The 27582-nt window shown below is 38.5% G+C and overlaps 1 protein-coding gene across 1 annotated transcript in view; it reads right to left on the reverse strand.

Moving 5' to 3' along the window:
- The window catches only part of cdk19 (cyclin dependent kinase 19), a 173145-nt gene that overhangs the window by 137858 nt on the left and 7705 nt on the right, over nucleotides 1–27582 (reverse strand). The window contains exon 2 of the mRNA XM_030128980.1: nucleotides 1920–1995. Within this exon, the coding sequence (XP_029984840.1) occupies nucleotides 1920–1995 (76 nt within the window). The remainder of the gene's footprint in view (nucleotides 1–1919; nucleotides 1996–27582) is intronic.

Consider the following 27582-nt stretch of genomic DNA (forward strand, 5'->3'; position numbering starts at 1 on the left):
TCTGCTGTGGTCACATGATGTCAGCTTAGTTTTGGGAGATAAAAAAAAATATTGGGTTCTACATGTCAAAGGTTGACCATCCAGACTGTTATCAGTGACTGTTTCAAAAGCAGTGTCTGTGATGGTCTGGGGCTGCATCGGTGTACTCCTGGATGAACTCCATATGTGTGAGGGCTAGGGATAGGAATCGATAAGAATTTAACGATTCCGATTCCATTATCAATTTTGCTTATCGATCCGATTCCTTATTGATTCTCATTGAGTGAGGGAATAAAAGAGTTTAACAGGTGTGTTTGCATTAACTGTCTTTTATACTTCCATCTCTGTACAGTAAATATAACACATACAGTATGTACAAATAATAATAACAGATGACGCCGGGCTCAGTTTTGGGGGGGGGGGGGTGGGTACAGTGAAAGTGAAACTAAAGATGCTTTACTAATTCCTCTATTGCTGCATTTCCACTACGTGGAACCGGTTCGACTCGGCTCGTCTCCTGTTGTTGTGCACCTCATTTCCTTTCCCCTACCTTCGGAAACTTGTATTTGAGGGGGTACGACGTTTGTTGCCCGCACCGGAACCAGAACTGGGCCCAGATGACGGCCTGGTGTTCACGCTGCCACTAGATTCACAAGCGCCGCTAAGTAGCGAATCAAATGAATCCCATGCTGTGGACAAATGTTTGCGCATATTGGAGGGATTCCACCCTTTTAGAGAAATGGAAGCTTTGGCAGTGTTCCAGTGGACCTGGTGTCGTCTTTTTAGACCGTTTCTGCCTCAACACCATGTTGGCCACGTTGTGACCAAAACAATGCCGTGTACGCGTGACATCATCACGCATGCACAACGAAGGCGGAATCGATAAGCAGAATCGTTAAGCAGGCAGGCAAATGATTCCAAGGAATCGAGCTACTGGGACCCGGTTCTCAAAAAGAACCGGTTTTCGATTCCCATCCCTAGTGAGGGCAGTGTCACCATCAACACTGACTTTCAGGAGCTTTAGTTTTTATACCTAAAAATAATGCAAGCAAATGATTAAATGTGGTCATTCTTTGACAAGTCCTGTATTTATGTGCATTTTTAACTATGATTCCTATGAAAATTAAAGTATATTTATTTACTACAGATTAGGGATATAAACAATTGATCAACTATCAATTAATTGTCAATAAGAATTTGCTTGATTAAATTATTAATTGTCGGTTAATTGCCCTTTTCCACGGCGGGATTTGTGATGTTGACAGTAGGGGGCGCCACTGCCCAAACTAGGTTACATCACTGAAGTTGAATTATGCCGCTGAACTAAACCTAACCCTAACCCTAGCGGAGAGGGGGACGGCGTCTCTGCTGGAATGTCACTCCAGTGTGTCAGCTAGTGATGCAAAGTCAGAAATGCCCTTTTCTTCCAAACTGCCCCCCCTCCCTTTAGATCCATTTATTTTAATGAATTTCTCTGCAGTTTATTTTGTTATACCACATAAATGTCATTACCTGTACTGTATCCAATGGCACAACAAATCCGTCATTAGCAATATGACATGCTTTTTACATGAAGTATATAAACAATATTTAGCTTTTATTCTTATACACCCTATCGAAAGAGAAATTCAGGTTCGCAGGAAAATTGTCACTGATCAATTAATCGTTAATCGATCGATAAAGTCAACCAACTAATGATTAACGGATTAATCGATAATTTGCATCCCTATTACAGATACATGGTACAAATGTTTATCAGCTGCTTATCAGTCACTGCAGTCAAGCACCTGTCAATCAAACTGGCATATTTTCTCTCATTAAGTTAAAGTCGGTGTTTGGTATTTTGTCACTGTATAAATCCCACCATTCCTTTAAAAACCTTTCAAGCCTTTTTAATGAAAACCTTTTCACACACAAACAAACAGAAAACTGGAACTTACTGCAATTTCCCTGCAGGCGGACATCGATATTCCAGTGCCTTCAATTTGTTTCAGTGCATACTCCTTTTCATCTTTCCTGTGGAGACAAACAGGTGTTTCGTTACACAAAATTTCATCTTACTTGCAACTTAAATAATGCAGTGTAACTCATAGCCACTGATTGTTAGTTTGTCCTTTTTGGTTTTAAACTGGAGGTGTTTTGGGAGGAAGAGGAGGACATGGAAGGGCCTCGGGGGGGGAATCCCATGCAACCTGTCCCCTTGGGTTTAGATCACTGCCTCGCACAGATTTACCACTCAAGGGTTCAATTGGACAAGTGACTCAAAGTGCATTTGCCCTGATACAAACCACTACGTTTATTAGTGGTTATCAAATGACAACAAAGACTAAAGTTCATTTTTTACATATTTTACCAGTTCTTTTGTAGCTGCCATAAGTGAGATGCAATCAGAAAACTTGACTAGCCTTTAAAAATTACCTAATTTTTTGCGCATCGCTATCAAACAAAATTAGGACCAATGGCTCAGTGCAGAATCCATAACAACTTGACTGTGTGAGGTTGTCAGTTCTGCCGCTATGTTCCAGTCCTGTGTTCTTGAGACAGGAGCTCAATCTCCCAATGGGCTCTATGCACAGCCCCACTACTTCCTGAACTTAAGGCAGCTCTTTTATTTCCTGTTTTTCATTACTGGACACACTGATTAATCCAGGTGTGTCTGCTGCTTCTAGTTGGGACTACTGTGGTCAGACACACCTGGATTCATCAGTGCGTCCAGTAATGAAAAACAGGAAATAAAGGAACTGCTTTAAGTTCAGGAAGTAGTGGGGCTGTGCACAGAGCCCATAAAAGTGGGCGGGACTTTCACTGGAGGAGAACTGAACTAATTAAATCAAAGTCCATATATGACTTCTATCAGTGTTAAATAGGAGCTATATCGATATCTCCAACCATTTACATGTTATAAACCATCAAAATATGGACAAGTAAAGGCAACTTCTTAATATTTGAAAAATTCATCAAAAATGAAAAAATCTAAATTTCACAAAACTGTGAACAAACATTGTAGACATTGTCCCAAGGAAGAAACATACAAAATTAAAAAGAATCTGAACAGTAGTTTTGGAGAACAAGACTGTTGAAATGTAGACATTGGTGACCTTGAGTTTAACCCTTCAAGGTCACTCATGGTCAAAGGTCATGGACCCAAATGAAAGTCCATATATGACTTCATATCAGTGCTCAATATTAACTATATTGATATCTGTAACCATTTACATGTTATAAACCATCAAAATATGAACCATTATAAGAAAAGGCAAATGTTGAATATTCGTTGAATATTTGAAAAATCTGTCAAAAATTTTTAAAAAAAATCAAAGTATCAAAACCGAAGAAAATTTGTAGACATTGTCAAAAGGAGGCTACATATAAAATCTGAAATAAATCCAATTAGTAGTTTCATCAGAGAAGATGTTTGAAGAAATTGCTAATCAAATCAAAGACGAAGATGAAGCTGGACACAGCGCCTTCACAATAGCTCATGGCCTATCAGCCGGTGAGATACAAACAAAACCATAATCACCAACATCCACCGCCTCAAGGCATCAAAAATCACTTGTGCTTCAGCCCATGAGCGCCTTTACCAACTGCCTTTTCCTTGTAAGTAACTGACTGTTATTACGCAGCTCTCAATAGAAATGAGAAAAGCAACGCAATCCCTGCCCACTTCCATCATCAACTCCACAGAAAAAGTGTACGGAAGCCAAGAGAAGGCCTGCCCCATGGGATGTTACTTCAAAAAAGAAAGAAAAGAAACAAGTAAAACAGTTAAGTGGCTGACACAGTGGTGCACTGGATAGCACTGTCACATCACAGCAAGAAGGTCCTGGGTTCAATCCACCCAGGTTCCAACCAGGGACCTTTCTGTGTGGAGTCTGCATGTCCTCCCTGTGTTTGCATGGGTTCTCGTCGAGTACTCCTGCTTCCTCCCACCATCCAAAGACATGCACTGATAGGTTAATTGGTTAATCTACAGTAAATTGCCCAAATGACAAATGTCTCAATTTGTCAGAACTGCGCAGATACACACACACACACACACACACACACACACACACGCACACGCACACACACACACACAAACACACACACAGCAGAATGCCCAACTAACGTATGCTTCATGTTAATGTGGTATTTTTTTTTTTTTTGGAATTATCTTTTTTATTTCTTTTTTTCAGTCAGCATTATCTTAGCATCTTACATCGTGTAAATGACTTCTATGTATGTAAAGAAAAAAAAAAACAAAAACACAAAAACACACTCAAACAGCAGAGCATTGACAGAAATAGTAAAAATACACAAAGCAACCCAAAATACAGTTAAAGGGAAATAACAAGTATATTTCACATTCCATTCTTTTCCCCTGAATAAGATGAACATTGAACATTTAAAGTGTAGCACGAACCAAGGGCTTACATGGATCTATATGCACATTACTCTTATCAAGTAAAATCGACTCTTACTAGTGTTATAAAATCAACCCAGTTTTTCCAATACTTGGTGAATTTGTCTGAATCAAGTCTGACAGAGAAAGTCAACTTCTCCATCCTATAGATGTCATGTAATGTGGTATTTTAAGCTGGAAGTGCTTTGGTGAAAAGAAAAGTCCTTCCTGCAGAGTGTGTGTAATACTTTATGTTGGTCGACCGTTCCGTCGAGGGTTTTTTTTTGTCCTCATAGTTCCATCCAGAGGGCTAACGTACTGTTCAGCATCTTCTATCTGTATCAGTTGGTTCTGCTGCCTGTCACTACCGGATCAACTGCCCATTTGCACATGCACAATGGTAACTGTACTTGGACAAACTGCCCCAAATGCACTGCAAGAGATGTGATGCAATGTGAATTAAATCAGTCCCTCCTGACTTTAAAAATGTTAATTTTAAAGAAAAAATATATTTAAAGCTGTGCATGACTTTTGTCACCACTTTTTCATCAAGTCTGTAAAAACCCGAGTCATATCCTCAGTATCACGAATCCATAAGTCTGTCCATGATTACTCACCTCAATCTCTTCCCTCATGGTGAACAATTTCAAAGTGCACAAATGGTTTGTTTATGGTGGAGTACACTTCGAAACCGTTCACCATGAGAGAAGAGATTGAGGTGAGTAATCACAGAAAGAACGGATTCGTAATACTTAGGCTATGACTCAGGTTTTACAGATTTGATGAAAAACTGGTGACAAAAGTTAAACACAGCTTTAATACTGAGATGAGACTATTCCTCAAGTGTATGTACCAAACTGACCAGTTAAAAATGACACACACACACACACACACACACACACACACACACACACACACACCCCTTCCAGGATTATGATATAGATTATTTTCCTGGTCCAGCCCACTTCAGATCATATTGGGCTGAATGTGGAAACTGAACTAAAATGAGTTTGACAGCCCTGGTTTAGGAGAATAAATCTGCTCTGAGTGGAAGGACAAAGGAGAATAGGGGCTGAAAGGAGACTTATTCTACTTAAAAAACAGTCCAAAGAGGCACGATGAAAGTGTAAACACAGTCCGTGTGGACAGCATCCAATAGCAACTCCATTCAGTGAGCCGTCTGCACGGATCAAACAGGTCCTCATGGTACGAAGATCAAACCCACTTCAGCCTCATTTGCATTGGAGATGGTCATGGATTAACTGGAGCTCTCACACACACTTGTCTAATACTAAATGAGCTGCGCAGATGCTCCAAACAGCTCATTAGATTTAATGTTTTGGTCTGTAAACAAAATATCCTCATATGAATTTACACAAATCCACAAGAAACTAGTCACGAGCCGAACGGTTAAGTACAGAATGAAGTAAACCACAGCATGGGACGTCTGAAAGGTGACCAGTTTTACATTTTTTCAGCTGGTGGACATTTAATCTTCCAGGCAGCGATCATTTTACAGTTTGCAAAAGACACTGTTTTATGGAGGGATTTGCAACAGGTCTGGGCCTGCACATGTGAATGCAGTTAGAGTGGTGTCATTTAGGTCCAATGGCTGCATGGGCCCACATTCACTGTTAAACAAAGGGCAGCACAATAAAACTACCATGATACTTATCGAAAAATAACTGTATAATGAAATATACTGTATATTATTGTCTGGGGCATCAATAAGGGGGGGTAAACATGACAAATTCATGGGGCCCAGTGTTTGTGGGGGCCTCATAGAGCAGTGGAGGGGGCCCAGTGGATATAGAAGTTGTGAAAATTTATGCCGTGTTTCCACTACATGGTATCAGCTCGTCTTGACTCGACTCGACTCGGCCTTTTTGCGTTTCAATTACAAAAACGGACCTGGAATTTGGTACCCGGTACTAGTTTTTTGGTATCACCTCCGCTGAGGTTCCAGGACTGGGGACCAGATACTAAAGCATGATGTGTAAACACTGCAGACCACTGACTGGTCAGACAGTCGTCTCTGTGACCTGCCGTTTTACAAAAAACAGATGCAGAAGTTGACAGTAAATATAGCGGTAGGTTAATCCATATGATGACAGCCCATAAAACTACACCATGGTTTGTCGAGGAGGTTCAGACATAAAAATTCAGCATGAACTTGACGAGACAACACGCAATGAGCGAGTTTATCAGCAACTCTCTGAGCAGACGACACGGAAGTAACGCACCGCATCGCTATGACGTCCAGGTACTGTAAAGTCAGTAGTATCCTGTAATGGAAACGGTCTCCAGGAATAGGACCTGGTATCCGAGTCGAGTCAAGCTGAGCCGAGTTAAGCCGGTTCCATGTAGTGGAAACGCAGCATTAGTGTAAGATCTGCTGTGGAACACAGGTATAGAAGTCAGGAGACGAACAGTGAAAGTATGTTAAGTTTCAATTTCATTTTGACAGTATTTGAAGTGGCGTTGTTCATGGACTGCACCCCCTTGTGCCCCCCCCTCAGTCCAACAGATAGAGAAGATAGTCCATTTCTGTAGGGTCCACAACGATTATGCTGTCATGGGGCCCATAATTGGTAGCAGCGCCCCTGATTACTGTGGTTGTCATTATTCTGTGTCTTCTAGGTCTGTCATCATTTTTGTTGTTTAGTTTCACTTTTTCTTTCCCTTTTATGTCTTTTACATCATTATCATTTTGTTGCATCATTTATGAACATTTTCAAACTACAAATAACTGTTTTTTGGGGGTTTTTTTTTGACTTGTTACATCTTTTTTGTTCTGATTTGTTTTTACAGTGTTTTTTGTCTTGTGATATCTTTATCAGTTTGGTCTGGTTGTCTCTTATGTTACTTTCATCCTGTTTCATCTTTGTCGTGTTTTTTTTTCTATTGTTTCTGTCCTTTTGCATTTTACCTGTCTTGTTGAACTCTTTCCATCATTCATCCTGTTGCATATGTTCCTTTTTTTTTTGCATCTTTATTGTTTCCATCATTTCTGTCATGCTGAATTTTATCTGTTGTTTCTGCTTGTGTCGTTTGTGGTTTAGGTGTCTGATTCCATCTTATGAGACACTTTTTCCCTCTTAGATATTTTTAAAAAATTTCATCTGGTTTTGTCTTTTTTTTTTATCCAAACTGGATTAAACTGACTCAGGGCTTCAAACTAACTGATTGCACTTAGTGTATTTATTGCATTTTAACTGTATTTTAATTGCATTTTAAATTGTATTTTAATTGTCTTGCACTGTAACGCACTTTGTGACTCCCTGTCTGTAAGAAGTGCTCTACAAGGTTATTATCGTTAACGAAAACTAACGAAATGACGAAAACTAGAATCGAAAAAACATTTTCGTTAACTGAAATAAATAAAAACTATAATTTAAAAAAAAAAAAGTTAACTAACTGAAACTGTATTGTGTGCTCGCAAAACTAACTAAAAGGTACAAAAATTATGGATAAAATTTCCTTTGTTTTCGTCTTTGTCAACTGATATGAAATCGATTTATTTCCCTCAACCAATTTTAGCTGGCAGCACCAATTGATATTTAACAGTCCTTCACTTCTTGTCACTTGTGGTTTCCAGTCGTCTTCTGGTCCCCACTCTACCTGAAAACATGGAGACTAAAGTTGGGAGAAAGCAGCAGAGTCCTGTCTGGGATTTATTTGAATACGACAAAGAAGAAGAGAAAAGATATATATATATATATATATATATATATGTATATATTAAAAAAAAAAAACTAAACTAAAACTAAGCATTTAGAAAATAATAAAAACTAGCAAACCTGCTCTAAAAACTAATTAAAACAAACTGAATTAGAGAAAAACAAATCAAAACTAAATAAAACTAAACTATCAGGAAAAATCCAAAACTATTATAACCTTGGTGCTCTATAAATAAAACTCACTTACTTAATGAAAGATGTAAATTATCTGATCTCGTCAACATTCACTCAAAACCAGAAGTTTAATCTCAAAAGAATGATTTGACAGGTACTGTGATCATTCTCCTTATTTGCTGACATGAATATCTTTATCTCGCTCACAGCTTTGTCCTCCAGCTCCATTCGAACACACAGTAAATAACAGATTTCTGGTAGGGTGGCTCAAAGACTGGGTGAAGAGGAAAACATCATGAGTGCCATACGGTGTAGTTCCATGTTTCTGTCCTCTCACAGTTTTCGTCTGTTTGTAACCCTCTGTAGGCGCTGTGTTGGCAAATGTTGCACAAGTTGTAAAACCTTATCTCAATGGATTATCAACCTGTGTGAAATGTTGTTGTACCTGCCAACCCTTCAGATTCATGGATCTATCTCCAAAACGGAAAGTCCTGTATTGTATTTCAGTGACACACCAACATTGTACTTTCACTTGTTTATCAAAGCTCTGAATAAATACTGATAGGTATTAAACGCTCGGTTGGATATACTGTTACACCACAGCTATGACTGGTCATGGCTGCTCATTGTTGCGGGTTGTCATAGTAATGCAACATGCTATCCAGGCCAGTAGTTTTCCATTTGTACAGCAGACAGACAAAAGACAGACAGGGGTGTCACTGCAAGGGATGGGAATCCAGAAACGGTGTGACACCAGTTCCACATTTTCCCCCTTTCCACCAACACAGCTCTAGAGCATTAGTCCTGGTTTAAGTGGACTCATGGTGCAGACCTCCTAAGTGCTGGTTTTTCCTCTGTAACTGGGACAGTCACGTCTTTATGCTGCTGTATATATCTTCACTTTCTCAACAGTGCTAAAGCCAACTAGCCTGTCCAGCCATTCGTCTTTCTCAATGAGAATCGTGGAGCTTGAATCCAAATATGAAGGCGGGACTAACAGGCGCCGAGTAAACCAATCACAGATAAGACAGACGTGACGCTTTTGTCAGAAAAATTTAAGAATACAGAGTGTAATCTGTAATTCAATCCTTATTTTTGAATCAAGCACACAACCGACAACAGTTGTAAAGAGATTTGTGGACATGGAACTGACTTTGACTCGCGAGAAAAACATATGATGCATTGCAAAACACCCGCCCCCCAGACATGTGATTGGTTCGGTACAGAATAGATTGTGCATATTTCACTGCGAATGGCCCAATTCCAGACTCTTTCTCAGTATTGAATATACTGAGAAAACCGGAGGGCTGGCCAGGCTAAAAGCCAACTTCAGGCACAAAACCACCAAGAGTGAGCTATAGTGTCTCTTAACAGGTTTATTAGTCCTAGATTTGCAGGCGTAGACTGACATGCCCACATGATGCTCCCAGTGCTTTTGTGCTGCTTTTTCCTCTTAAATGGCTCATAAAGCTGGACATTAGTCACAATAATCCCAGCCTCAGGCCCTGACCTCAAATCTGATTCTTGGAAATGGAAGTATAGCAGACCCTCACAGTATGAGTTTAATTCTTTCCATGTCTGAGCTTGTTTTGTGATTTACTCATTTTCCAAATCAATTTTCCTTGTTGAAATTAACTGAACTACAATAAATCTGTTCCAGCCCCCAAAAACGACCCAAAAATCCTTTTTTAAGAGGGTTTAAAACAGAAAAAGTGCAGTCATTAAAGGTACAGTTGTAGGGCTGGGTATCATGGCCAATTTCCTGAATCGATTCAATTTCGATTCATAAGGTTCTGAATCCATTAATTGCGATTCGATTCAATTTGATTCAGTATTAAGTGATTGACTCAGATTCATTTAATGATACCAAAGTACAATTTTGAGTTGTTACTTGATTATTTGACTACTGCAGCCATGCAACAGAGAATCAATATTGATCTTAGAAAGGAAACAAATCTGACATTTCATCAGTAAACAGATGAATCTGCTCTGAAATGATGAACAGGACACAAACATGTACATGTTTCTACATTGGCTCTGAACAGACTTCTGTCTCATCTTTATTCTGTTTTATACCTGGTGCTTCCAGCCTTAAGGCACATTACTGTCACCCTGGGGCACTGACACCAGTTTGGCCGCCCCGAAACAGAATCATGTTGGGCCCTCGTACAAGAAACTCACTGCAGGGGGAGGGTGGGCGGAGCTTCGTGATTTCCGCTTTACTATTCCTCTAACTCCGCCCTCAACCACAGGTGATGGAAGTTAATATTTCTAGAACAACTGGCTTCCGTGACCCGCCTCCGCCGGCCAGTTCCTGCGCACCGCGGGTTCGAGTTTGAGGCCAGGAAGACCTCCGCAGAGGGGTTTTCCCCACCCTTCCTCTGTGTACCTGCCGTGCCAGAACCGTATAGCACGACCAAGTCTCCGTGAGGGGCTCGCGAGAGAGAACCGGCCGCGCTTCCGCATCGGCGGTTTCCGGGTCATTTACTCACATTTACTCATATACTGCAAGGTTCTGCTGTAATTGGTTTAAGTTCAGGTCCCTCGCCGGAACCAAGGTTATTATTACCTCCGCCAAGGAGGTTATGTTTTTGCCAGGGTCTGTCTGTCTGTCTGTCTGTCTGTCTGTCTGTCTGTTTGTCTGTCCGTTAGTGTGCAACATAACTCAAAAAGTTATGGACAGATTTTGATGAAATTTTCAGGGTTTGTTGGAAATGGGATAAGGAAGAAATGATTAAATTTTGGTGGTGATCAGGGGTGGGGGGGCCCACGGGGGGGGCGCAGACCAGAAAATTTCATCAAAATCTGTCCATAACTTTTTGAGTTATGTTGCACACTAACGGACAGACAGACAGACAAACAAACCCTGGCAAAAACGTAACCTCCTTGGCGTGGGGAGGCCCACGGGGGGGGGGGCACTGATCAGCCTTGGCAGAGGTCTGCGCTCTCCGAGTGCTTCTAGTTGTTAATGAAAACTAACAAAATAACGAAAACTAGAACTGTAAATACATTTTCATTAACTGAAATATATAAAAACGGTAATTAAAAGAAAAAAACGGTAACTAACTGAAACTGTATTGTGTGCTTACAAAACTAACTAAAATGTATAAAAATTACAGATAAAATTCCCTTTGTTTTCGTCTTTGTCAATGTCGCATTGGTACGAAATCGATTTATTTCCCTCAACCAATTTTAGCTGCTGGCACCAGATGATATTTAACGGTCCGTCACATCTTGTCACTTGTGGTTTCCAGTCGTCTTCTGGTCCCCACTCTACCTGGAAACATGGAGACTAAAGCTGGGAGAAAGCAGCAGAGTCCTGTCTGGGATTTATTTGAATACGACGACAGAGAAGAAGATAAAAGATACGACAAAACTAAAATTAATAGTAAAACTAGACTAAAACTAAGCATTTAGAAAAAAATGAAAACTAATCAAAACTAGCAAACCTGCTCTAAAAAGCGAATTAAAACTAACTGAATTAGAGAAAAAAAAGTCAAAACTAAATAAAACTAAACGATAATGGAAAATCCAAAACTATTATAACGCTGGCTGGAACCGTACACCTGTAAGTTCACCATATCCTTTAATTAATGCTGGAATGTTGTGATGAATAATAATGTCAAACTCCTGAGTCCAACGGCTAAAAACTGTCACCAAGAAGCAGAAGTGAGAGTCCATATATGAAGAGAGAGGAAGAAACAGTCCAATGCATGGCTTCATTTCATCAGGAACAATGACCACAGAGCTGGTCGGACTGTCTGTAATGGCTACTTGTATAACATCTTTCTACATAACATGGTTTAATTTCCAGGAATGTCATCCATTTGACATTCAATGCACAAATGCCACTGATTCCCAAATAGGCAGCAAGTCCATTACTGAGGGGAAATGTCCTATGTTATAATAAGATTAGTGCCTTGGGTCACATGCACGCCTATTTTCTACTGCTTCTATCTACACTGTGTTCAGACTCGGTGAAAATAAAAAGTCATATTAATCAGTGGTTTTTCCAAGAATCGAAGAGAATCAATAAAAAAAAGAGTTTTAAAGTAATTTCAACCACACACCAAGACCGGAATGAATGGCTGAATGAATGAATGAACAAATGTCTGAGTCTTAATAATCCGAACTAACCATGCCAAATCTGAAGCACCTAAAATAGACACACAAAGAGTCAAAAAGGCAGTTGGACAATAATAGACTGTTTGCTGATGATAAAAGTCAACCGTAGACAAACCCCAGAAAACAGGCTCAGATGGCCATGGGTCCCTCCATATGGCGGCCACACCAGCGTTCTTTAAGTCCACTACAGACCCATCATGGCCGTCTGTGTGGTCAGTGCATGTGCTCACAGCATGTGGACGCATATGCTGTATTTTATTATGCAATCCCTGCTCCCTAATCCTACCGGATGCTCATAAATCACAAGCAGCACTACGTATGTTGAGGCTAAGTTCAATGTTTATAGACATGTATTTGCAGAGTAGATTTAAAACCCAGAATGAAAAGTGTTTGACTGGTCTACAGACTCAGTTTACCTGGCAGTAAAATGCATGTTACACAGTTTCACAAAATTATAATCTGTCATATAAACCATTTTAGGGATGTAACAATTACTGGTAAAATGATAAACCGCGGTAAAATTACAGACGGTTAGTATTACTGTTTAAATTCTAATTTTCATGATAACTGTGTTTGATTACCGCACTTTCCAGAGAAAACGCCTATGTAAAGATCTGCTTTTATGTCAAATATTGAGTATAGTTTCAATTTATTACAATTTTAATTTTTTATACCTAATATTTGGAACCAATATTCACTTTTAAAGTCTTTGAAAAGGTTTGTTAAGCATCTTTGTGTTAATTATGCAATACAGTATATACATTTTTCAAATCGGATTTTATATATTTTTTGTGTGTTTTTTGTCCTTTTGTGTTGATATAGTAGGTGAAAGTGAAAAAATAATAGACAGTTGATATAAATGAAGTTGTGCTGAAAAAAAAGATACCAAACATGGGTATAGTAAACATTTGTTTATATAGTATATAAAGACAAGATCAAAAGTACTGAAAAACAGCCATTATTTTATTTGGTTTTTTTTTGTTGTTGTTCTTTTTCAAAATACAACTCGGTTAAATTATTTCAGTGTGTGTATTAGTACTTTTTGAACATTTTGAGCACAATTTCAACAATACCGCAATAATAATGAAAACCGTGATAATTTTGGTCACAACAACCGTGATATGAAATTTTCATATCGTTACATCCCTAAGCCATATATATACATATTAAAGCTGTACCGTATGATGTGGCATTTTTACACTTTTCTTTTGTCATCTTAAAATGCTCCTAATAAGTGTGTGTCAAACTAAAATGTAAAAGAAATCCACCAGGTATTGAAACTCAGAAATGTTTAATTCTCATATATTTCTAATAAAAGTCTGACCAATCATTTTAGTCGGTCCGAGTAAAATAATTGGCCGAACCTGACTGAGCCTCCTGTCAATCATCCATTATGGCCGTCCAGCATCCGATCCATTATCTCCGTCTCACATCCGATATGTGTTCCTCTGAATCTGACGCTTCACTCGCGCTGCTTCTCCTGTCACTGACCACAGTCTACTGACCACTGACCACAGTCTACTGACCACTGACCACAGTCTACTGTCTAGGATGTGTTTGGATAGAACTGACATGCACATGTGGAAGGGAATAAACGGATTTATGAACAGAAACGACAACTGAGGGGAACAAACGGGAGTCTGATGAATGAAGGATGGAGATAAAAGTCCAGAAGTCAGCTGTACTGGACTGAACAGGTCTGCATAAAGCTCAGCTTTTATGACGGTGGGACTCATACAGGTGCATGTACATGGTGTCACACAATGTATGATGATGTAGGATGATAATTGTATGGACTATGAAACCTCAAATGTCCACGGAAAATTCGTGGAGGCCGCATGTTCACAGTGCGTGCGCCCATCCCCTGGGCACTGCAGTGAAGACCCTGACCCAGTACTGCACAGACCAGGTCTACTGATGGAACAGGAGCCGCGGGCCCGCGGCAGGTGGATGAAGTCTCTGATTACTGAGGGAGGGGTCCGCGGACACGCCAAAACGGACCGGACCTCCGCCTCTGCTTCCTCCTGTTTCCATCGCGCATCAGGAGAGGGGAGGAGGAGCCTCAGAGCTCAGGCAGAGGGAAGGGGGCGGGGCTTTGGAGGGAGGCGGGTTGTTCATGTTCAAACTTTCACTAAGTGCTGTGAGAAATGCCACATCGGTAGGTATAGCTTTAAACCAACCAACGGCATCAACTGACAAAAAGAGGAAAACCTAAAATTTGGTGGATCATAATTTGTTTTTGTTTTCTTACTAATATTGCAGGACAAGAAATTAGAAAAGAAACTGGTGCAAATAGGTCCACAAGTAGAGCTTTTCATTTCATTTCAGTGTTTCCTGTGGAATTGATCTCTTGGTGTGGAGGTGTGTCATCCAGGTGGGTGTGCGTGGGTTGGTCGGTTTCTGTTCTGCATTTTTTAGGAAAGAAAATAACTACACTGCAACAGCATTAAATAATTTAATAAAAACATTTAATAAAGAAAATAGTATTAATTACTGAGTCATGATCCACCCACTGGCATAGTCATCTGCAGAATGACTGAACGTCTCTGGTAACACATTTGGATCAGTTTATCCAAGTAGAGTTACCATCGCACATGGGCAGTTGATCCGGTAATGACAGGCAGCAGAACCAACCCATAAAGATGGAGGACTCTACCACTGCAACCACTGTTCCATACTGTAAATAGGGGTGTGTATTGGCAAGAATCTGGTGACACGATACAAGTCGCAATACTGGGATCATGATACGATATATCACGATACTGTTTAAAAAGCAATTTTTTGTTTGTTTCTTTTTTTTTTAAAGATTATTTCCTGGAAGAACCAAATTACACCAGAAATATGTACAAATACTAAATACATTTTAATTTGATCAGAACAGGATGTAATGCTATGTCGCAAAATTTTTCTAATTCTCCTGTGCCGCGTTTCCACTATGTTGAACCGGCTTGACTCGGCTCAGCTCGACTCGACTCGGGTACCAGGTCCTATTCCAGGACACCGTTTCCATTACAGGATACTACTGACTTTACAGTACCTGGTCGTCATAGCGATGCAGCGCGTTACTTCCGTGTCGTCTACTCAGAGAGTTGCTGATAAATTTGCTCATCGCGTGTTGTTTCATCAAGCTCAAGCTGAATTTTTACGTCTGAACCTCCTCGACAAACCATGGTGAAGTTTTGTGGTCTGTCATCATGTGGATTAACCTACCGCTATATTTACTGTCAACTTCCACATCTGTTTTTTGTAAAATGGCAGGTCACAGAGACGACTCTCTGACCGATGAGTGGTCTGCAGTGTTTACACGTCACGTTTTAGTATCTGGTCCCCAGTCCTGGAACCTCGGCGGAGGTGATACCAAAAAACTAGTACCGGGTACCAGATTCCAGGACCTTTTTCATAATGGAAATGCAAAAAGGCCGAGTCGAGTCCAGTCGAGTCGGTACCACGTAGTGGAAACGCAGCACTAGTTTCCAAAGGAACTAACATCTGCCTCTCAGACAGTAAAAAGTGCTTTTAGGATGCTTCAAATAACCATTATTTAATAAAACCGTGTTAAATAATAATAAAACAAAAAAACTAAAACAAAAATGAACCTCCGACATATCTGCATTTAAATAAATACCTAAAAATATCGATAGAGTACTTTTTAAAATCAATACAGTATTGTGAAATAGCATATTGCAATATATTGCAGAACTAATATTTTCTTACACCCCTAATTGTCAAACCTTAAAATTTAAAGTTCAAAACTTTAATATGTATAACCTCATGTGTAGGCTTAGTGTGGATTTTTTGTATCAAATGGATGGTGTGGTGGCAAGGATTTTAACCCTACCAGCTGAAACACTGCATTTTCTTTTTATTTATGAGTGAAAGTTGAACAACCCGTACATGATGGTGGTTTTCATCCTCAACAATAGTGCAACTACAGTCCTGTACATGTTGTAACGGAGGGCTTTTCTTTTTTAATTCATGTATTTGTGATTTAATGTTGTGAAAGCCACCATTAAATCACAATGAATAAAACTGAGTGCAAACTGAGTTCTTATTCAGCATTGTGATGAAAGTGGTGGTTATTTGTAGTTTTAGACTCTTCTTTATGGTAGGAGCATAAACAATCATCTGTGAAACATTCAAAACTATTACAATACAAGAAAAGCACGGGGGTTGCAGACCTCCGCCAAGGCAGATCAGTGGGCCCCCGTGGCCCCCCCGCCCACCACCCACCCCTGATCACCACCAAAATTTAATCATTTCTTCCTTGTGCCAGTATCAGCATTTCCTGAAAATTTCCTGAAAATCCGTCCATAACTTTTTGAGTTATCCTGCTAACAAACAAACAAACACGCACGCACGCAAACACACAAAGCAAAGCGATCACAATACCTCCTGGCAGAGGTAAAAATAAAACAGCAAAAACTAGTAGGACCATGATAATTATACATATACTGTACATATCTATATCTCCATATATCTATCTATATAAATAATATTACTTAAGTGTGTAAGATCTCATTTGTCTATTTAGTACAACTTTTCAAGAATGAAGACACTTAAGGAAGAACAAAAACACACTGATCAACACAATGTGAAAATAACAGCCGTACAAAAAAGGAGATTCATGACCAAAACAGAAATTACACCAAACTATAACACTGTGGCACAACAGATATAACGTAAAACAAAACTAAAACTAAGAGGGGTGATAACATAAAAACAATGGGAACATATAAAGTCAGGTCTGCTGTCAGTTCCAGAATGAATACTACGACTAACCTGATCAATCACCCAGGGCCATGTGAACTGTTCATCTCTTTTACATACAAAGAAGGGATGCCACATTTTATTGAAATTTCTCCTCTGATTACTTTTTTCTAACCATTGTACTTAAATTTTGCCTGTAAAAAAATCTTTAGCTGTTTAAATTCTTCCTGAAAGTCAGAGTTATCCGCTGTAGTGAACCGGGCAGAGTGGATGGAGAGATGCCCCAAAGTCTATTAGTTACATCAAAGTAGAGCTGCACAATTAATTGATCACAATCACAATGTCACCCTGTACAATTATATAACCACAACAGTGTGGAAAGGGTTTGTATTCAGTGACGCTGAGCCAAGAGAGCTTCTGTGATCATTCATTCATTCGTTCATTTTCCAAACTGCCTAGTGTCAGCTGAATGTGCTCCCTGGACTAAAATGACTGACAGTATCTTCACCCATAAAGACCCACCTGTACTTCTGTGGCAGTTCCCAAATAACATTTTCTTTATATTTAACCTTTTCTAAGTGACTTATCACCATTTATTATAATATTATCCTCTGTAAGTGTAAGTCAGTTATTTTCCTATATTTAATTCACTGATCATGCAGATGTTCAGTAAAGCTCCGATTAAAGTTGAGGATTATTACATCAAAGACAGAGAAAACTGAAGAAAAAGTGAAAACTCAGAGTAATGTCAAAGGTTATTATATGAAAACACAGAAAATGGAAGAAAACATGACTTTTTCAGCAAATCTCTCATTAATTAAACATAAACCCAGTGTGTCCATCCACAGTCATTGATCCAACTCCATGGGTTTTACTGGTGAATCAATGTTGTAGAAGATGACAGTGTTTCCACGGTAACTACGGAGCCTCTGAACGTCCGAATGGGTCATATGTGATGGCCATGAAAAGACGAGAAACTGTATTTTTATTGAATAAAATAAATTGTATTAAATATTAAAAGGTTTAGTAGTTCAGAAGTTATTAAACATTTTAAATCAGTAGATGGTTTGGGTTGTTGGTGACTGTTTAGCTCTTTATGGGTTAAGTGCAATTTTTGCATTTTAAAATCCATCCCATGGGCTGGACTGGAGCCTGTATATGCCAACAACCATTCACTCTCACATTCACACTTATGGGGGATATAGATCAACCTATAAATCTATTTAAGGTACATGACTTTGGACGGTGGGAGTAGGGCTGTGTATTGGCAAGAACCTGGTGATACGATACAAATCACACTTCGATATGATATATCACGATATATATCACAATATATCATGATACTGTTAAAAAGGCAATTTTTTGTTTCTTTTTTTGTGATTAAGTGATTATTTCCTTGAAGAATTGAATTACAGCAGAAATCTGCACAAATACTAAACATATTTTTATTTGATCACAACAGGATCTAATGCTACACCACAAAATGTTTCTCTGTTAAAACTTAAATTATGTTTTACAGACATTACAGTTTAAGATCCTGTTCAAATGTTAATATTCTATTAGTTCATAACCAACATCATAACGTTATTTTTGTGCAATCCCAACAAAGGAACAAACATCTGCCTCTCAGACAGTAAAAAAGTGCTTTTAGGATGATTCAAATAACCATTATTTAATAAAACAGTGTTAAATAATAATAAAGAAAGAAAGAAAAACAAAAATGAACCTCCACTATATCTGCATTTGAATAAATACCTAAAAATATCGATACAGTACTTTTCCATATCGATACAGTATTGTGAAATGAAATATCGTGATATATTGCATAACTGATATTTTCTAACCCCCTTAGGTGGTAGGAAGACAAACCAGACAGAACCCACACAGACACTAGGAGAACATGCAAACTCAATTCCCATCATTATCTGATTTCTGGAGTTTTAAACATCTGATAATCTGGTCTGTTTTTATCAGATAACAGCAGTAATCTGACTATGAGAAATCAGATTAACACACCTAGATTTTTCCTCAGTACTCAGCTGTTTTCATGCATGTATACAGGTTAATCAGATTTATTTTGATCTTTTACAACTGCACATGAGTAAAAAAAAAAATGTAGAAAATAGAAGTGATATAGTTAAGTGTGAGCAAAACAGAATAATAGGAAGTTTGATTCTACTGTCTCTACATATGTACATACTCCCATTACTCTTTCCCATAATGGACTGAGATGTCTAAACCAGGCTTTATTGATCGTCATATTTCTGAAGGGCATGTAAACGCATCAGATACGATTATTACAACTATCTGATTACTCCCAGGTATTGGACTTTAATGGTCATGTAAACAGGCTCAGTTCTAACCGCTGACACTGGTTCTGTGTATATTTCTTCATTTTTGCATCTTTGTACTCGTCCAAGTCGGTAAATTTGTGTTTGAGTAAAACATACACGTCAAACTGATCAGTAACATGTCTTTTTTTCCTTGGTAATCAGGAAAGTAGACGACCAAAACACAATTATAAACTACAATACTGAAACAGAATCTCAAAAGATTTGTATTCAATCGATCAGCGCTAATGCTGCCTTCAGGTGCTATTAGGAAGACGATCCCGTCCACTTGTGAATTCGAAATTACGGTTGTGTTGCATTAAAGCTCTTTTGTTGTCGTAGTTAAATGATCTGCAACAGCACTTGTTATTTTGATTTTTTTTGCCAATTGCGTATGCCATAAATGTGCGAAATCATCAGCCAAAAGCAGCAGAACGTTCATAAATGCATTGTTTATCACTGACCATGAATCCCTCGTTGCTCTCCACCATGTTGAAAAGTTATTTTCATCTCTGCAGCTCATTTATCAAAAGTTTTCCCAGTTCTTCAGTGGAAAATACAACGTGAGGGCGTGTTCATGTCCAATTTTTGACTTTGTAACTAGTATCTATATCATAATACTGAAAGGTCTCAGAGCATCTGTTTGTAGGGCTGTGTATCGGCAAGAATCTGGTGATATGATACAAATCACAATACTAGGATCATAATATATCACAATATATCATGATACTGTTAAAAAAGCAATTTTTTGTTTCTTTTTTTTTTTTTTTTTAAGATTATTTCTTGGAAGATTTGAATTACACCAGAAATATGTACAAATACTAAACACATTTTTATTTGATCAGAACAGGATCTAATGCTGTATCCCAATATTTTTGTTATTCTCCTAGTTTCAAAAGGAACTAAAATCTGCCTCTCAGACAGTAAAAAGTGCTTTTAGGATGCTTCAAATAACCATTATTTAATAAAACAGTGTTAAATAATAATACATAAGATATAAACAAAAAAGAAAAACAAAATCAAAAATGAACCTCCGCCATATCTGCATTTGAATAAATACCTAAAAATATTGATACAGTATTGTGAAATGAAATATCGCGATATATTGCAGAGCCAATATTTTCTTACACCCCTATCTGTGCGTGTGTGTGTGTATCAGCACAGTTGTGAGAAACTGAGACGTTTTGACCTGGCCAATTTGGTAGCTAGAGTTGAGGAATAGTCCCATCTCCATGTTAAATATCTCGGCAAGTTGATTGGACCAATACTTTGGTAGATATCATTCATTTTGGAATCCAATAGCCTTATAATCACATTGCTCAGTTAAGCGCAGTACCACACTGCACGATGTGAAATGAAGTTCAAAACAGGAACAACGCATTTACTAACCTCAGTCCCTAAATATCGGTATTAATAATGCACTAGTCTATATCATAACACTGGAAGGTCTCAGAGCGTTTGTGTGTGTGTATCTGCACAGTTCTGAGAAATTGAGATGTTTTTACCTGGCCAATTTGGTTCCTACAGTTGAGGAAACGTCCCATCCCCACATTAAATATCTCAGCAAGTTGATAGGACCAATGTTTTGGGTGATATTAGTCATTCTGGAATCCAATAGCCTTACAATCACGTTGCTCTGCTCATGACAGTTGACAGGAAGTACAGTACCACACTGCATGACAGGAAATGAAGTTAAAAACAGGAACGGCACATTGACTGACTTCAGTCCCTAGATATCAGTGTTAATATGACCCGTGGTTCCCCAGGGGTCAATGCACCAGTTTACCATAATTCCCATCATACATGAAGGCAGGATAAATCTAAGCCTTGGTCAAGCCGTGAGAAAATGGACCCAGGGCCGTAGAGAAGATGACGATCCAGATTTCGGACAAATACTTTATTTTTTTTAGCCTGCAATCCCATAAAAAAGTGAGCCTTGAGTGTTTGGCTGTAGGTAAACAGGATTGTTCTTTCCCTTGAACAGGCTTTACAGGTTAGGTTGACTGGGATTATGTGGCGCTTTCCCTCTGAGAATAAAACCCCGGTTCACAGCAGCCGCTCTCCTGATGCTGAATTCACAGTAGCTGGGTAGTTTGGTTTTTTCTAAGGACACACACACAGCTGCAGTACTTAGTATCACAGGCAAACACACTGTACTGTGCACTACAGCGTGGTTTGTGTTTCCTTCCAGGTTCTCCTCCTGAGGGAAGTCACTTGTTTGACACTGTTTTCAGACACTAGATATCTGCTTTTAGTTACTGTGTACCTGCATCTTGAACATAGACACAGACCCACCTCTTTTTATCTACATTTTACTTGTTTTCTTGAACTCACACTGGTTTTGATGACTGCATTTCGTTACCTTGTACTTGTATGTGTCTAATGACTAGGGATGCAACGGTACAGTTTATCCACAGTTTAGTTTGTATTGCGGCTCACGGTACGAACACAGAGGCCGGCTGGAGCCCAGATGTGAGCCAAAATGTAATTGGGAGCTGATGGAGAGCCTTAACCTCCTGAGACCCAGCTATGGGTTTTCTGTCCACATTTGTGGACAAGAGTTTCACAATTTTATACAAAAAAAAAAAAGAAAGAAAAGAAAACTGTCCATCACAATGGACATTCCATAAAAATTTGAAAAACTGCATCTGAAAAAGCTGTTGCATCATAATGTTTCTAATATAGGCACTTATTTAATAAAAACAAAAAAAACTTGTACTTTGCTGACATTTCCTGGGTCTCAGGAGGTTAAGGCTCATTTATGTTCACTTTATGTACGTAAATAGGTCCGTTTCTAATGTTGTTATGATTCACTGCCTCCATACTTCCATTGCCGCGTTTCCACCATGTGGAACTGACTTGACTCGGCTCGACTCGACTCTGGTACCAGGTCCTATTCCTGGAGACCGTTTCTATTACAGGATAGTACCGACTTTACAGTACCTGGATGTCATAGCGATGTGGCGCGTTATTTCCATGTTGTCTGCTCAGATGGTTGCTGATAAGCTTGATTGTTGCGTGTTGTCTCATCAAACTCATGCTGAATTTTTACGTCTGAACCTCCTCGACAAACCATGGTGTAGTTTTACAGGCTGTCATCATGTGGATTAACCTACCGCTATATTTACTGTCAACTTCTGCATCTGTTTTTTGTAAAATGGCGGGTCACAGAGACAACTGTCTGACATGTCCGGCTCAGGCTGGGCTGTGCTGCATAATGCTTTAGACGGGTTCCACGTCCGGCTCCGTGAGAGTAGAATTCTGTACGTCAGCCGTCTTGCAAAGCTCTCATACAAATGCGAGCTGTCCAGAAACGAGCCGTACTGCAGTACATGCTCCTACCGAACCGTGGGGGGCGTACCGAATGGTACGACAGAATGATGTGTACTGCTGTACCCTAAGTAATGACAATAAAGTTGAATCTAATCTAATCTAGTCTTTTAGCCCAGTCATTTCTGTTTTGCTCTTTGTGTTTTAGAACTACACACAGTGCACATTCAGTCGATGCTTGCGGGTGAAAGCTGAACTCTGCTGGATTTAATTGTATTTCTAAAAAACACCACTACACTGCTTGGCTCACTTGAGTACATCTTCTCTTACAGCAAACACTGTGACCTTTTATAACGACAGTGGCTCCATCAATAGACTGTGCTACTTGGAACGGAAAAAAAAACAAAGGGAGATTGACATTATCCGTGAAACAAACAGGACGCTGTTTGTTGTTCTATTATTGGTTCTATCAGCTGTTTAGTGTTGTCATCAGGTCACTGTACTGTAAAAAATGTACAAGCACTGCTGTGTAGTAGATGTCTAGAGCATTTTTAGCCAATGTAAACAACCTGAATTTAACAAATAGTTCAGATCTTTCCATTGGATGATAACTGCAGTGATTAATATAATTCAGCTGCAACAGGTTCTTTAACCTTTTAACTCATTTTAGTTCAGGTTCCACATTCAGCCCAATCTGATCTGAAGTGGGTCAGCCCAGTAATAACAGTGGAAAAAGTAAAATGACATAAGGAAAATGTTTACATCTACAAAGTATCCTTTAAAAATGTGAATAACATGAACAACCTGAAGTTTCTTTAGAAAAAATACGTACAATTTTAACAATATTATGCCTCAGTTTATCATTTACACATGTACATTACAACTTACAGATCACAAGTGGATCTACAAATAAACAAAACATTTAATAACAGACAGAATACTGGTAAAATTTTACTTATTCCTCTTTAGACATTTCAGGTTGTTCATATTTGTTCAAGTTATTCACATTTTTGTGAAAGGATAGTTTGTAAATGTAAACATTTTCAGCCATTTTTTTAGTTTTACACTTAAACAAAGACAAAAATTTGTGGTTGTTATTATTTCTAGGTTATGATAGTATTTTACTGGTCCAACCCACTTAAAATCACATGGTTCTGTGTGTGACCCCTGAGCTAAAATGACTGTAACATCCTTGATTGTTAATACGAACATTGTAATTTTTGCCTTTTACAACTTCATCCCAGGGGCCAGATTGGACCCTTTGGTGGGCTGGTTTTGGCTCATGAGCCATATGTTTGACACCCCTGCTTTAATGACGCAGTGAGCAGCTTCTCATTTTTTAAAAAAAAACATCAGTTTGATAGACAGAGTAAAGATTGGACTGAGTTTCAATGGATAAAGGTCATGTGGTCTGATGAGTCCAGATGAACCCTGGTTCAGAACAAGGTTGTTATCATTAACGAAAACTAACGAAATGACGAAAACTAGAATTGAAAAAACATTTTCAGTAACTGAAATAAATAAAAACTATAATTAAAAGAAAAAAAAAAGATAAGTAACTGAAACTGTATTGTGTGCTTACAAAACTAACTAAAACGTATAAAAATTATGGCTAAAATTCACTTCATTTTCCTCTTTGTCAACGTTGGATTGATACGATAGCGATTTATTTCACTTTAGCAATTTTAGCTAGCGGCACCATACAGTACTTCACGGTCTGTCACTTTTTGTAACTTGTCATTTAGAGTCGTCTTCTGGTCCACACTCTACTTGGAAACATGGAGACTAAAGTTGGGAGAAAGCAGCAGAGTCCTGTCTGGGATTTATTTGAATACGACAGCGAAGAAGAGAAAAGATACGACAAAACTAAAATTAATACTAAAACTAAACTAAAACTAAGCGTTTAGAAAAAAGTTAAAACTAATAAAAACTAGCAAACCTGCTCTAAAATTAATTAAAACTAACTGAATTAGAGAAAAAAAAAGTCAAAACTAAACTATAATGAAAAATCCAAAACTATTATAACCCTGGTCCAGAATGATGGGTGCATCAGGGTGGCTGTAGTGATTACCCATCATGCCTAGTGCCTTCAGTTCAAGCCTTTGGGGTCAGTGTTATGATTTGTGGTCGATTCAGTCAGTCAAGTCTAGGATCACAACGTTCTGTCCATAAAATGAGGTCAGCTGACCCGGAATATAACGACTTTGAACATCAGTGCAGTGTTTCTTCACTGATGACACAGACATACTGTAAGATGAAAATTTCAAGACTCAGGAGGCGGAGGCTGAGAAACAGTGGTTCAGGAAGCATGAGACATCACTTTCACGCATGGACTGGACACCACAGAGTCCAGACCTGAACCCCACTGAGAATCTTTGGGAATTGATGGAGAAGACTGTACACAGCAGTCAGTGAATGTGTTCTATAATCAAAACTAAAGGTGGTCCAACACAGTATTAGAGTATGGGCCAGGCTATGTTCATGATAATAGACCCAGGTAAAAGCCAGTTTCAGAAAATATCTCTGACTCGACTACAAACTGAATAATTGGGGGGCTGAGTCAAAGTATTGATTAACTGTTTTTCTGTTTTATTGTCCATTGTATATAATATATGTGTTTTATATAGTTCTGACTTTGTATGGCTGCTGCTTTGGCCAGGTCTCCCTTACAAAAGACATTTCTAATCTCAACAGGACTTCCTGGTTAAATAAAGGTAAATAAATACATAAAATTGAAAAAATGATAATAATAAATTGGTCGGTTGTATATTTGTAGCGCTCAAAAACTAAGACTAGTAGTAAAAATACTTTTGTAGGATGAAACTTTTAAAAATGCAACCATAATACTTAACATTCAGGTCTGGATGTATGACTGAAGTTTTCTATAGCAGGGGTGTCAAACTCATTGTAGTTCAGGGGCCACATTAAGCCAAATTTGATCTGAAGTGGGCCGGACCAGTGAAATAATAACATAATAATACATAAATAATGTCAACTCCAAACTTTTCTCTATGTTTTAGAGCGAAAAAAGTACAATTATGCAATGAAAATGTTTACATTTACCAACCATCCTTTAAAATAATGTGAATAACATGAACAAACTGAAATTTCTTAAGAACACTAAGTGCAATTTAAACAATATTATGTCTCAGTTTATCATTTACACATGTAAATTACAACGTACAGTGGATCAACAAATACACAAAACATTTAATAACAGACAGAATATTGGTAAAATTACACTGCAGACATTTCAAAATGTGCATATTTGTTCAGGTTAATCGTGTTTTTCTGAAATGATGGTTTGTTTTAGTGTAAATACAATAAAATGACATGAAAATGTTTACATTTACAAGGAGAAAAATTTGGAGTTGTGAGTATTTATAGGTTATTATGATAATATTTTACTGATCTGATCCACAGCAGATTAAATTGGTCTGTATGTGTAACCTGAACTAAAATGATTAATATCATCAGTGTAATTTTTGCATTTCGCAAATAGGGCTGGGTAAAAAAATCAATCTCATTTTAATTTTGCGTAATCGATTAATACTGGATGAGACTGATTTTTCAGAGCAGGACCAGGAGTATGTGGAACCGCGGGCGGCTCCGTCTTGTGAAGCCCTGGGGAAGACTTGGTCTCGCTCACGAAAAAGACGCGGAAAAGACGCGGTGGGGAAACCCCTCCGCTGGAGGTCCTCCGGCCTTAAACTCGAACCCGCAGTGTGAAGGAACTGGCCATCCGGCGAGTCGCAGAAGTCGGTCGTTCTTGGAATAATAACTTGGATCCATACGATCACCTATGGCTGAGTATGGAGTTAGAGGAAGAGTAAAGCTACAATGTCTGACCGCTGCGCTACCCCCCCCCCCCAGTGAGTAGAAGCCTCCAGCCATAAAACAGAGTCTGTTCTGAGCCACTGTACAAACATGGCAATGTTTCTGTGCCGTTCATTATTTAAGAGCACATTCAGCAATTTACTGCTGAAATGTCATATTTATTTCCTTTCTAATATCAAGATTGATTCCAGTATTGATGTGTTGCATGACTGCAGTACTCAAATAATCAGGTTACAACTCAAAATTGTACTTTGGTATTTCTAAATTACTCTGAATCAATCAATTAATACTAAATCGAATTGATACTGAATCAAATCAAATCGAATCGTGATTAATCGATTCAGAACCTTATGAATCAAAATCGAATCGATTATGGAAATTGGCCATGATACCCAACCCTAATCACAAATTCATCCCAGGGGCCAGACTGAACCCTTTGGTGGGCCAGATTTGGCCCCCGGGCCACATGTTTGACACCTGTGTTCTATAGAATCTGATCCCCATTCCTGACTTATATTGGTACTAAACTAACTACCGTTGTGTTGAAGGGCCTGGTGGACCATAAGTGAGAAAACACAGTACGGATCAACACATAGTGGATTAGTTGATTTAATATGCACTTGATGCTAATGATGCTGTTGTGGTGGAATGTAAAAAATTAAACGCTGTCTTTGGAGGGATTCCCCCCACTCTCATTTCTACGTATCATATATGATTCTTTTGTTGATGTATGATATGACCCCATCCCCTGTTGTTTTTGTTGTTACGGTTGTTTTTGTCTAAGACAGTATTGTTTGTTTATGCGCTTGTCTATGCTGGTTTGTGTCTATGTGTATTTGGCTGTTCATAATGACATGCTGTATATGTGACAGAACAGAAACTGTACTTCATTTTTGTTACACATGACATAACCTGTCCATTCATGTCTCTCCAGCCTCTTGTTTATATTTGTATTTATTCTTTTCTTTTTTGTGTGTGTTATATGAAAAACTCAATAAAGATATTGACCAGAAAAAAATGGAAACATAAAAATTAAATTAAAAATACATTTTTAGGTGATGTATTATAATATTCAAAAAAGAGAGCTCAAATATAA

Source organism: Sphaeramia orbicularis, chromosome 24 (assembly GCF_902148855.1).
Source record: "Sphaeramia orbicularis chromosome 24, fSphaOr1.1, whole genome shotgun sequence".
Lineage (NCBI taxonomy): Eukaryota > Metazoa > Chordata > Actinopteri > Kurtiformes > Apogonidae > Sphaeramia > Sphaeramia orbicularis.